At 40.6% G+C, this 11,580-nt stretch overlaps 1 protein-coding gene across 1 annotated transcript; it reads left to right on the forward strand.

The window, feature by feature from the left end:
* The first annotated feature begins 1,594 nt into the window (after nucleotides 1-1,594).
* On the forward strand, nucleotides 1,595-10,829 carry LOC148223022 (lipase member M-like). Its single transcript, XM_088168609.1, has 9 exons — nucleotides 1,595-1,733; nucleotides 3,711-3,825; nucleotides 4,079-4,277; nucleotides 5,059-5,168; nucleotides 6,016-6,152; nucleotides 7,108-7,248; nucleotides 7,975-8,046; nucleotides 9,334-9,402; nucleotides 10,596-10,829. Exons 1-9 carry the CDS (start codon nucleotides 1,602-1,604, stop codon nucleotides 10,827-10,829), a joined length of 1,209 nt encoding a protein of 402 aa, XP_088024735.1. The 5' UTR covers nucleotides 1,595-1,601.
* Nucleotides 10,830-11,580: the final 751 nt, after the last annotated feature.

Below are 11,580 nucleotides of genomic sequence, written 5' to 3' on the forward strand. Positions count from 1 at the left end.
CAGAGCAGCCAGCCTGCCATCCTTTCTGACTGCTGTGCATCAAAGGGCAGGTTTGCCACAGGTGGAGAGGAAAAACCTTTTGACCCATGCAAATGTAACTGATGGTTTCATTTTGTCCTCCTTGTTTTTTTCCCCTAGGGAAGTCACTGTGGATGCATAGAAATCACAGCATTGAAAGCATGCACATAAATTAAATACATCTTGTTCTATAGTTCCAAAAGCATTTGAATTTTCCCTGTAAGTTAACCCAGGGATTCTGGTGTCTGCTAGCCTGGTGTCTTTTCTGTCCCATTTATGGTGTATGTGAAAGCCATTATGGTTCTCTCAAGAGTACACTGATGAATTTCTAGAAGGATTAAGTTTTGTTTTCATTAATATCAAAAATCTCCACAAATGGCATGTTTGAATATATCTTTCGGGCACCTTCCTCTACCTTTCTTTTCATTTTAAATATTTAAGTTATTTCCAGTTTGCTATGGTAAATGTAAATCCTTGGCATTGTTTCATTGCATGAAAAAACTAGATGCTGAATTTTTCTGTTTTTTTCCCAAACAATGCTACACATGCAGAAAAAGAGGAATGTAGTTTTTACTTTTCTTTGAACTAAATGAAATACCAGAAAGCAGTGGAATATTTACTCTGAAACTGTGCTTCCAGAGCACACAAGTAAGAATATTTCTGTTGTATTGACAGAAGAATTTGGAGGAGTGTTCTCCTCCAAAGTAGACAGACTACAGTGAGTTTGGATTTCAACATTAAAAGTATAAGAACATATAACTATAATAAAAGGATAAATATAAAAATTTATATAGGATAAATAATAAAAATAGAAAAAGTTATTAATACATGTATATAATATATATATATATACTCTAATAGTGTAAAATACATAATAATTTTTGTATTGTATCAATCTATCGAAAATGTTCCAGTTCTGGCTTAATCAAAATGTTGTAGTTCCTCAAGAGATATGATAGATTTAATAAAAAATTAAAATATTTGACAACTCACTCACTCCTTCCCTCCTGAAGAAATTCAGTGCAAACAAATGAACAAGTATTTTACCTATCCTTTCTACACGCTCCAAATCTTGGTGATCTTCCCCATGGTGTTTCAGAGAAGACACTCTGGGTGTATGACTGCTCTCATCCATGCTAATTCCAAAGGTGGCTACAGCCAAAAAGCAAGGCATTAACTACACAGAGTGCTCTACAATTTCTGTTCAGACAAGCTTTACTGTGACCACCAGACAATGATTAAAATACAGGAAGATTCAGCCTTTTTTTCAAGAAAGACAGATTTACAACAGGAAAGACCTAATGTAGAGACAAAGGAAGGTACTCATCACAAACTGCCATCAATATCATATAAACACAGGACCTGCTTGGTTCCTTCTCATCCTGGAGCCATTGACTCATTTGTGGTCCACATTCAACAGAAAGTAGACAATCCTTCCTTTACACTGGGTTCTTATGCTGGCAGTCCTTGGGGAGCAGTTCTTGGGCCACCTTCAGGAGACTCTCGGGTCTTCCTGTGGAATTCCACACCACTCTCTTCCTAACACCAACACCCCTGCATGTGCTCTTCCACACAGCCCCAAGATGTGGTGCCTCCTCGTGCTGCTCTGCTCCCAAGGAATTGCCTTTTCAGCAGGATTCACAGCAGCCTCCACTCCAGCTGTTGACACAAGCCACTGCAAGAAGAGTCGCAACCCCGAATGCTTCATGAATGTTGTAAGCTGGGTCACCTCCCTCCCTTTTGTCCTAAAGCTTCCCTCCCAGCACCACTAGCACTGACTAACAGTGCCTACTGGGAGGCTAAAGTAAGTTGCCTTCAAAGGGGTCACACCAGCATCACAAGGAAATGTTGATGCACTTATCCAAACAGGCTGAGCTAGAGAGAAGAATTCCTTTCCAGTGGAAAGAAAGGCTGGCTTCTAGTCTCAAGGCCTGCCCTTCTGTGACAACCTGTTTGCCCACTACAGTGGTAAGGGAGCTTGAACCCCTTCTCCAAACAGCAGATTCTCCCAACAAAAACCCCTTGCTCTGAATCACCAAAGGTTTCCTCACCATGGCAGCAGTGTAGTAGGTGGTGCTGTGAGTGAGTCTGTCATAGGAGATCCACCCTCCATGGCTTGCTTAACCACACCTCGGCAAGAAAAGGTTCCCTGTGGACCAGATAGAAACACTGATGCATGTTTACACTCTAGAAAGGTACAACCTTCTTGTGGGGGAGAGTGGGAGTTTCAGACAATGTTCAAAGAGAAGCCCTTCTGTCAAGTTATGATGTGCTGAAAGGACCCCCTTGATTTCTGAACTCCTCCCCAAAGAAGAGCTTGGGTGCAGCTGAATCCAGTCTTAGCCTCCATCTCTCACTGCAGAAGGCTAAATTAAATAAATAATATATATAAATTATATAGATATATATTATATAAATAAATTACATATAAATTATATATAAATTATATAAAGAAATTATATATAAATTATAAAGGTGTGATTGAACCATTCTACAACTTTGTCCTGCAGGACTAACCATGGCAAACCAAATATATTTATATTAAAAAAATAATGATTCATTATTAGTAATGATTCGACCAAAACATCCTGATCAGAAATTTTTACTACACAGAACAGTAGCTAAAACTACTGGCATAAGATAAGACAGTGCATTATATCAAAGCAATCTTATAAAAGCAATTGTAGTTAAGTTAGCAAAAGGAAACTATTATTAAAGTAGAGGTTGATGTAACTCACCCTCACCCATACCAGCTACCATGGCCAAAATCTCTTTTGCTCAGCCTCAAGGAGTAACCTTGAGGGGCATCCCAACCCAAAGGAGAAATCTTCATACACACTCCAAGAAGGGATATGTTAGGAGAACTAAACCATATGGAAGTGGACTGGACTTTCAGAGTACAGAGTGATTGACTGTCAATCTTATGACTCCAGGTTGCCTTAGCAGTTTATCTTTTCCAGATCTTTGCCTCATTATCACCATGCTGATTTGGGGATGATGTGTTAGATCTGTTTTAGCGTAATTCAACACCAACAAGGGTACGTGATGCTCCTTCCCAGCCCACCACTGGTAGCTTGAAAAATAGGACATTATTTGACAGGTTTGACCACATTCCAAGGTAGAATCTCTACAGACCTGTGTCAGCTTTGCAAAACAGGATATCGCCTATCTCCCAAAAGGTTAGCCACTCACTTTGTCCCGTAATAGGGGATCAAATATTTGGCAATATCTATCATCTAAACAGGTCTGAAGAAGACTTTACTGCATCCTGCTACTCTTACAAGTCTGTGTAGTGCTTGAGCACCACAACCACAGCAATTACCAGAATTAGAGTGATACAGCATTAAGTAGAATACACAAACCACTTCACAGAAACACATCCCAACTCCTCTTGCTGTTCTTTGCATCCTCCAGCCTCCATGGATATAGTAGGGCAGCTATAGGATCATCCACAAAAAAGAGAGACCTGGGGTTTGTTTTCCTGCTGGAGTCCCTTTTGATGTCCCTCCCTACCAGTACAACACAGAGCAGTAGAGAAAGGCTAGCAATATTTATCAGGCTATCTCATTTACCTTCCTGGCATGTTCCTGGCTAGCTTCACATTCCTGGGCAGAAGCAGCCTCCAAACCATTCCTACACTAATATTTACACTGTAAATGAATGGTAACAAACTCTCCTTTGGCTTTCTACAGAGTGAAATTATCAGATATCATGGATTCCCCAGTGAGGAATATGAAGTTACAACAGAGGATGGATACATTCTTACTGTGTACAGAATTCCTGCTGGGAGGAACAGCCGAAATTCTGGTATGACACATAGGATATAAGGAAGGTCTGGGAGCCAACCCTTACATGGATTCCCCATCTTTCCCCTTTGCATATGCAATGGCAAGTTCCATACCTTTCCATCTCAGCAAGGGCACCCAGTCTTTCAGCCTAGATTGCAGCCTGAATTCTGTCTATTGGTTAAAACCCTCCTGCTAAATCAATTTCTGCACCTCAGTTTTAACTACATATTACCTATTACTACTAAAGCCTAAGAAAATCTCTTCTGTTTTAGGCAAGAAGGCTGCAGTCTTGCTACATCATGGTCTTCTGTCAGATTCTATTCACTGGATTTCCAACCTGCCCAACAACAGCTTGGGCTTCATCCTTGCAGATGCTGGCTACGATGTCTGGTTGGGAAACAGCCGAGGGAACACCTGGTCTTTAAAACACAAGACTCTTAAGCCCTGCCAAAAGGAGTTCTGGCAGTTCAGGTACTCTGTGGAGAAAGAATTTCTGAGGAAAGTAGCTTTCATGCAATTAGTAAGATTAGCATATCTTACTAGAATGCAGAAGCTTTCCCCTTCTGGCAATATGAAAAAAATTCCCTGCTAAGTTATATGAAAACATTACATGTTTTCATATATCCTGAATTCAAGCGGGACATGCAATGTTTAAGGAGAATTGACAAACTTTTCCAGAGACGCAGCCACTCCTGTGCATATTAGGGAGGTTATAAGAAGGAATTGGCTGCATGATCTGAACAGGCTTTCCTGGAATCAGCACACACAGAAGCAAAGCTGGAAGTACTCGGGTCACCTTTGTCCATCCACCATGCTGGTTTCTTTGGGAAAAGACTTCCAGAACTGGGAGGCATCTGTAACCTTGAAGTGTCCCACCAGACACCATGTCCCAAGTGCAGAAAGGACAGGAGACTGCTGAGCTCAGTCTAGAAATCAGATCTAGCACTTATCTGAGAGAAAAATGTTTCTCATAACCCGTGCAGGTGAAAGCACTGATTAAATTCAGTTCCCCAAGGGCTGCAGCTGTCACATGAAACTGGCACTTGATCCACACAGAGCCCAAGGCATCAGGCAGCCAGGCTGCACAGCTGCACCCCTCTGCCCACTTCTCCAGCTCAAGCAAGGATGCAGACACAGTGTGCAACCTCCTCCTTCAATGGGTCCTGCTCGGTGCAATGAGCAAAACTGACAGTCAGTAACTCCCACTCTGATAGTCAAATTGTCTGCCAGCTTTTTATGTTTCTCCCCGCAGTTTCGATGAAATGGGTAAATATGATATTCCAGCAGAGCTGAACTTCATAATGAATAAAACTGGGCAGAAGGATATTTACTATATTGGTCACTCTGAAGGTTCAACTGCAGGTAATGTTAGAACTATCTGTTAGAACCAAACAGTCAGTGTTAGTGTTCATGATTTATGTATAAGTTCTGTGAGCACACTCTGAGGTTTGTCACAGTGTACCATTGTACTTTCACAAAAACAAACTCAGAAACAGAGGAGAAATTTGAGAGAAGTAGCTTTATTAGAAAAATATTTTCCTTCTCTAACATATGTGCATTGTAAGAGTCTTTTTGCAGAATGAATAGTACACACCAAGTCACCACCTTCTTTGTCTTTGGATAATTATGTCAGCCAGTCAAATCCATCAGTGGAGAAATTTAAACACATTCAGGAAACAGAAAGGGACAAACCCGTTTTAGCTTTAATGCCTTCCTTATACTCTTCCTTTATGTGTGAATTCATTTTCATGGAAATATGTATGTCGCTACAAAGAAAAATTCTATTCTTAATCCTCAAATAAGTATTGCATTGCTGAATGACAGCATACACACATACAGCCTTTAGAGACTGCAAGCTGAGAAACTCTTTATTTTGAGTTTAGAGAACTCGAGAAAGAATTTAGATTTCAAAAATCTGATTAATGGACTTTTTCAACCAAAACTGGCCTTAACACAAAATTCTCATTCTGACAAAAGCATTATCAGGACATGCTCTAACGAGCTTGTGTTCTTCGAATGAACTTTATCTTCCAAATAAAAGATTTAAGCAAGAATCAAACATTTTCTTTATTTATGTCTGCACCTCAGAAATGGAAAACAGCCAATGGGATGTTAATCTAGTCTCACTCTTTTGCTGCCTACTGCTTTTTTTTTAGTTTGTTCTGTGGAGATCTCTTCATCAACTTGATTTCTTTTTCTGAGCTTGCAGGCTTCATAGCGTTTTCTACTTATCCTGATTTGTCTCAGAAGATTAAAGCATTCTTTGCTTTGGCACCAGTGGCCACCATCACACATGCTAGCAGTCCTCTGGTAACATTTTTACAGCTTCCCCAGTCACTGATCAGGGTAAGTCATTTCTCCTTCTAAAAAGAAAGACATCACAGTCTGTTTTGTCTCTACTGCACTCACCCAACCTGAACTTTTAAGGGGTAATCAGTTCGAAATTAATTCAGTGCATCAGACTGCTGGCAGTGCCTGTAGATATCAGACTTTCCAGAGAGCTAAGCTGCAAGGTTTCACATTTTCACATGGTATCTCTTGTGCAATTTCTTTAAGCTAGCAGGAATACTTTCACCATTATTTATTTAAGTTACATATTTCTGAAGAACTTTCAAATACCAGAACAAAAGAAATCTAATGTAGTCTACTAAATCTAGCCTAAAGACCAAACAAAACCACAATTAAGATATTTCACACCTCAATTTTATCAGACATGCAGATCATTTATGCTTGTAAAATATTTACTTGTAAAATGATACATGAAACCTAAACACTAGAACATGTCAACTTAATATAATTTGCTGGGAATGTGGAAATTATGCATGCTGTACTTCATGTCAAACCACAGAAGCACATCCTCTTCCTGTCCAAGCTGCACCCATGATGTGACAATAGAGCTTTCAGCTCTACACCCTTCTCATTTGCCTCATTTGTCTGATCCCTCTTTACTTAGTAGTACTCACAGTACAGTTTGCACCTGCCAGGAAAAAATATTAGGGCAAAGAGGGACTTTCTATATTATGCAGCCATCATTGCAGCCAACTTCTCCCTGAGATCAGTACAGTAAAAACAGATGGACAGTGACCTCCAGCATTCATCTCAGGGAGAAGGAGGAACAAGTGGTCTGTCCTTGGGAAGAACACACTATAAAGAAAGTGGGATGGCAAGCAGTTTCAGCAGTCTTGCCTCTTGTGAAGAGTAAAGCTATTAAAGAAGAGAGAGTGACTTAAAGAAGAGGGAGTTTTCTGCATGGAATAATCTTGCAACAGCTAAAAAAGTTTTTCCCTTTTCCTTCCCTCAGTTAGTACTTGGCTGCAATGGATTTCTTCAATACAATGAACTGCTGAAAGGACCTGTAACACAATTCTGTGCATGTCTGGGAAAAGTTTGTGGCAGTATCTTATGCTACCTAGTTGGGGGCAGGATGCAAAATATGAACACGGTAAGGACATCCAAGAAAAGCTTAATACAAGTAAATCTGAAGTAGCTTTGAAGGGTAACTGGATGGAGAAACATCTTTTTCTCTTTTGTACAATTCATATATTTTCCTTCCTAAACAACAAGACATCTGACTCATCTGAACATAAGAGATGGTTTCTTTTTGTTTGCTACACATTGAAACATTTCCAGCCAAAATTCAAAGCTGTTTCTGCATACTTCTCCCAGCAGAAAGATTGCATTCCTTTACTCTGGCTGCTACCTGTTTTTCTTACAGAACTTTCACATGTCTGTTCTCCAATTACCTTTCACCTCTCAGGCCATTTAACAAGTGTGCCCATAAAAAGCTCTCACACGTGCTTCTTCATTATGTTCAAGAGAACCGTGTATTACCAATCTTTCTCCACTGATCATGCACAGCAATATTTAACAGCATCACACATAGATCTGAGAAAACAAAGGCCATACCACGCTTTTCAAATGATGCTTTCTCTATGGATAAGTACTAATGTTGAAAAGATTATCCCAAAGGTATAAAATCCTATGAATCTTTCCTACTGTAAACTAGTAAATTTGTGAATCTTTCCTCAACTTCCTTTTCTGTATCTGAAGAATATCCTAGAAAAATGGGGTTCTAACACAGCACCAATATGTTGCTCAGGGCCTTCACAGCTTTATTATGTCACAGCACTGGATCTCTGCCTTCATAACACTTTTGCTTTGTCTCCAGAGTCGAACAGATGCATACTCGGGACATTACCCAGCTGGAACATCAGTAAAGAATATTATTCATTGGCAACAGGTATAACTGTGCTGACATATAAACACTCTTACTATGGCTTTTCATACAACTGACAGCCAACAGGGAAGCCCAGAGGTGACAGATCTGGAAATCTGCCCATCACATCTCACCTGTCACAGAAGGAGCCCTGCTTCCTATGGCTCACCAGATCATTCCCTGAATTTCCCCTTTGGCACCAGGCTCTGAGATTTCCCCAGGGCACATCACACCTCTCCATGTTAGGCTCTAATGGCTGCCAGTCTCCATCCTTCTTTATGGAGACGTGTGCCTTGAAAGCTGCAGAAGTGAACACAAGCATTGTCTAGGCACTTGGCAGGTGGGATAAGTGAGAACTTTACAGACAGGGATGAACCAGACAAAGAAGTGATCTAGGTTAAAGCTTGTCTCCCAGAGGGTTAATTGCAGCATTGATAACATTCTAAAGCCAGTTTACTGCACAAATGCTTCTGCTGGCTCAATGGCAAAACGGGGAACTGCCTCTTCTGCTGGTACCTCATGCCACTCTCACACCTAAGCTGTTCTCCCTACACTCCAAATCAGACCAGGGCAAGATGGCATTGGCTCAGAAGCACATCACCGTATGTGAACTGCAAACTTAAGTGAACTTAAACCAGCCCTAAAATACATGCGTGCTGCTGCACACCCTCCTGCCTAAAATTCCTGGTATCCAGACCAGAAACCCAGCATCCAGAGCCAGAAAACAGAGATGAGATAGCAGATTTCTGTCACATCCTCAGTTACTTAGAGGTTTGGATAAAAAACATGCATACGCATTGTCAGTAAGACAGGTCAATCCTTTATGGTTTTGATTTTCCCTTTAGACAAGTCACAGAAGACAAACGTTTGTGTTAAAGTAATCACGCCCTGCTACCAATACGCCTGTATTCAGTACAGAGCCCCTGATATCATTGCCACTACTGTGGGCAGACCCCACCAGACCAAGCAGGTACACAAAAGACAAGGATTAGGAGAAGGTATCCCAGGCTAGTGAGAGCCCTGACATGCTCCTACATCACAAAGAAGCCACATTAGCCAACTAAAGAGCCAATTAAGATAGGGCAGCAAGGTATTAGTAATTAAACATAACAAGGGTGGTGGTTGGAGATCAGGAGATAATGTTAGCAAGGGGAAAAGGTGGTGAAACCACTTATCCCATGATCCCTTCTCAGTATCCCTGGAATCCTGGCTACTGCCTGAGATTTGACTTCAATCATATGCAAGAAAACAACTCCTGCTCTCTGTCTTTTAACACTTTCATTTTATCTGTCCTTGTTACAATATTAACAGATCCTACATGCAGACCAACTTCAAGCTTATGACTATGGCTGTAAGGAAAACATGAAGAAATACAACCAGGTAAGGCAATTCGTTTTGCTGAGAACTCATCCTTGGGTCCTTGCAAAAACTAAGAATAGAAAAATTCATATATTAGCACTTCGAGTGCTACAAAAAGACAGGGAGGGTGGTCTTAGGTAAAGTTTCAGCTGAATGTAATACTCATAATTGTCAAAGTCTATTTATAAACACGGCATGTACAGATTCTCGCAGCCTCCCCTACAGACACAAGGATGTGTCCAACCAGGATGTGTCAGCTCCCCTGCCATTCCCAAAAGGCTAAGAGCCACACCCAGGTTCCAGGACTGCATAAGTGCACAGCTCTTTCCCAAAAATTTTCAAGGTCTGCCTTTCAATTAAACACTGAAATGGGAGGTAAAAGAATTTAAAAAAAAAAAAAAAAAAAAAAAGGGTGGAAATGAATATCTTGGTTTTCAGAGGATAATTGCTGTAAAAATTAAACTTAAGTAATGGTTCAGTATGACAAGTGGAGACTGCTGGGGAGATCTAAAGCATCCTGTATGAAAAAAAGGAAACAGCAAAGTTTGGTCGGAAGGAGCTTTAGTTACTGCATGGTCAACACTTCAAAATGCCCTGCTCCTCTTGCAACACTTATAACATGCCCGATTATTTTTTGAGGTTTGATCAGATCAGTTGACTTGTAGTGAGCTTTGTGAGTCAGGGCAGGCTATTTCATGGGTGGCACGTTATTTTACAGGTGGATAAAGATTCCAAAGACACCTTCCTTCTCAGACACCTTTCATACCCACATATGGTCTTTAAATACCTGAAGTTTAAATCTCAGAATGGGCAATGTTTTATTCCCAGTATTGTGGAAGGTTAGGAAACTGTCCAAAAAGCAGTCAAGAAGAAAGATAACTGAACCACCCTTTGATAATAAGGGTCAGTTTAAAAACATCTTGTGCATGGTCCCTTACCACACGGACAAACAACCATCCTGCATTAACTCGTTTGTTCAGATCTCAGATGATTTCCATTTTTATCTTCTGGTTTTCTTCAGCTTCTTCTGTGATGACAAGCACGGCAGGGAAAGGGGTTAGGGCAATGAACAATAAGAGGGTGGCCTTCATCCTTACGGTTTTATTGTAGGCAGTGCAGAAGCAAAAACAAAGAGAGGTGCTTGCACAGAAACCTTTCTCTAAACACAGCTTTGATACAGCAGCACTCACTCAGGTCTCCTCCCTGTCTTACAGACTGCTCCTCCTGTGTACACAATAGAAGAGATAAAGATACCAACTGCTGTTTGGAGTGGTGGACAGGACAAATTTGCAAATCCAAAAGACATGGCAAGACTACTTCCTCGGATTACTAATCTCATTTACCACGAGAATTTTCCTACATGGGGACATGAAGATTTCCTTTGGGGCCTTGATGCAACTGAGAAAATGTATCTGAAAATCATTGAACTACTAAGAAAATATGTTTAAAGTGTCATAGAAGGATTTAATTCATGCAGTAGAAACCCCAGAGATTTCTATTTAGCTGTTGATTATTGGGCTCGGGATAGGTGTACAGGTTTACAAACTACTGACAATTGTTTTTCCATTTTTTCCATTGTTTCCTATGTTGTTACACTATTTTGGTGACTGCAGTCTTTCTGAAGAAGCTGAGGTACATGTAAATGACCACGGAAAGTACAAATATTTTAGTCAGAACACTTCAGGGATCCCTTACTTTGGAAGATTTCCGTTTTTATGAGACTGATTTTGCTAAGATTTCATTTTCTGTTTCCTTGTTGACCTGTACTACATATTTCACTTGAGACAAAGGTGATTTCCCCTGAAAACCCAAAATAGGATATAATTTCTTTCTTCAGTGTATTTTGCTGAAGTGAATCATCTGCCATCCTGATAGCGTTTACCCCTTTTTCCTCTCCTCACTTTACCAACAGCGGCAAGGAAGACCCCAAAGATTTTCATTTGTTCAACTACTCTGGCATCTAAGCAGACAGGAGCTGGCTATACTGGTCGAAATGCAAAGAAATCCAACACCAAAACATATATGTCAGAGAAAAAAGCACTTGACTGTTGGATCAGCGCAGATACTCTCTTACCCTCACACTGTTATTCCTCTTACTACAAAGAGCACAACTGTCTTCACTCTCATAACCTGGCAACTGGGGATTGAGAAGATGCAGGCATAGCAGCAAACTACACAGAAAAGGCAACTGCATCCTCC

The sequence above is a fragment of the Sturnus vulgaris genome, chromosome 8 (assembly GCF_052056855.1).
Source record: "Sturnus vulgaris isolate bStuVul1 chromosome 8, bStuVul1.hap1, whole genome shotgun sequence".
In the NCBI taxonomy this organism is placed as follows: Eukaryota; Metazoa; Chordata; class Aves; order Passeriformes; family Sturnidae; genus Sturnus; species Sturnus vulgaris.

What these genes read in the sequence shown, in the direction of transcription:
- LOC148223022 (XM_088168609.1), top strand. Translation starts at nt 1,602, where the DNA reads ATGTGGTGCCTCCTCGTGCTGCTCTGCTCCCAAGGAATTGCCTTTTCA. An exon ending in GAGGAACAGCCGAAATTCTG is followed by an intron (nt 3,826 to 4,078) that starts GTATGACACATA and finishes CTTCTGTTTTAG; the next exon opens with GCAAGAAGGCTGCAGTCTTG. An exon ending in AAGGAGTTCTGGCAGTTCAG is followed by an intron (nt 4,278 to 5,058) that starts GTACTCTGTGGA and finishes TTCTCCCCGCAG; the next exon opens with TTTCGATGAAATGGGTAAAT.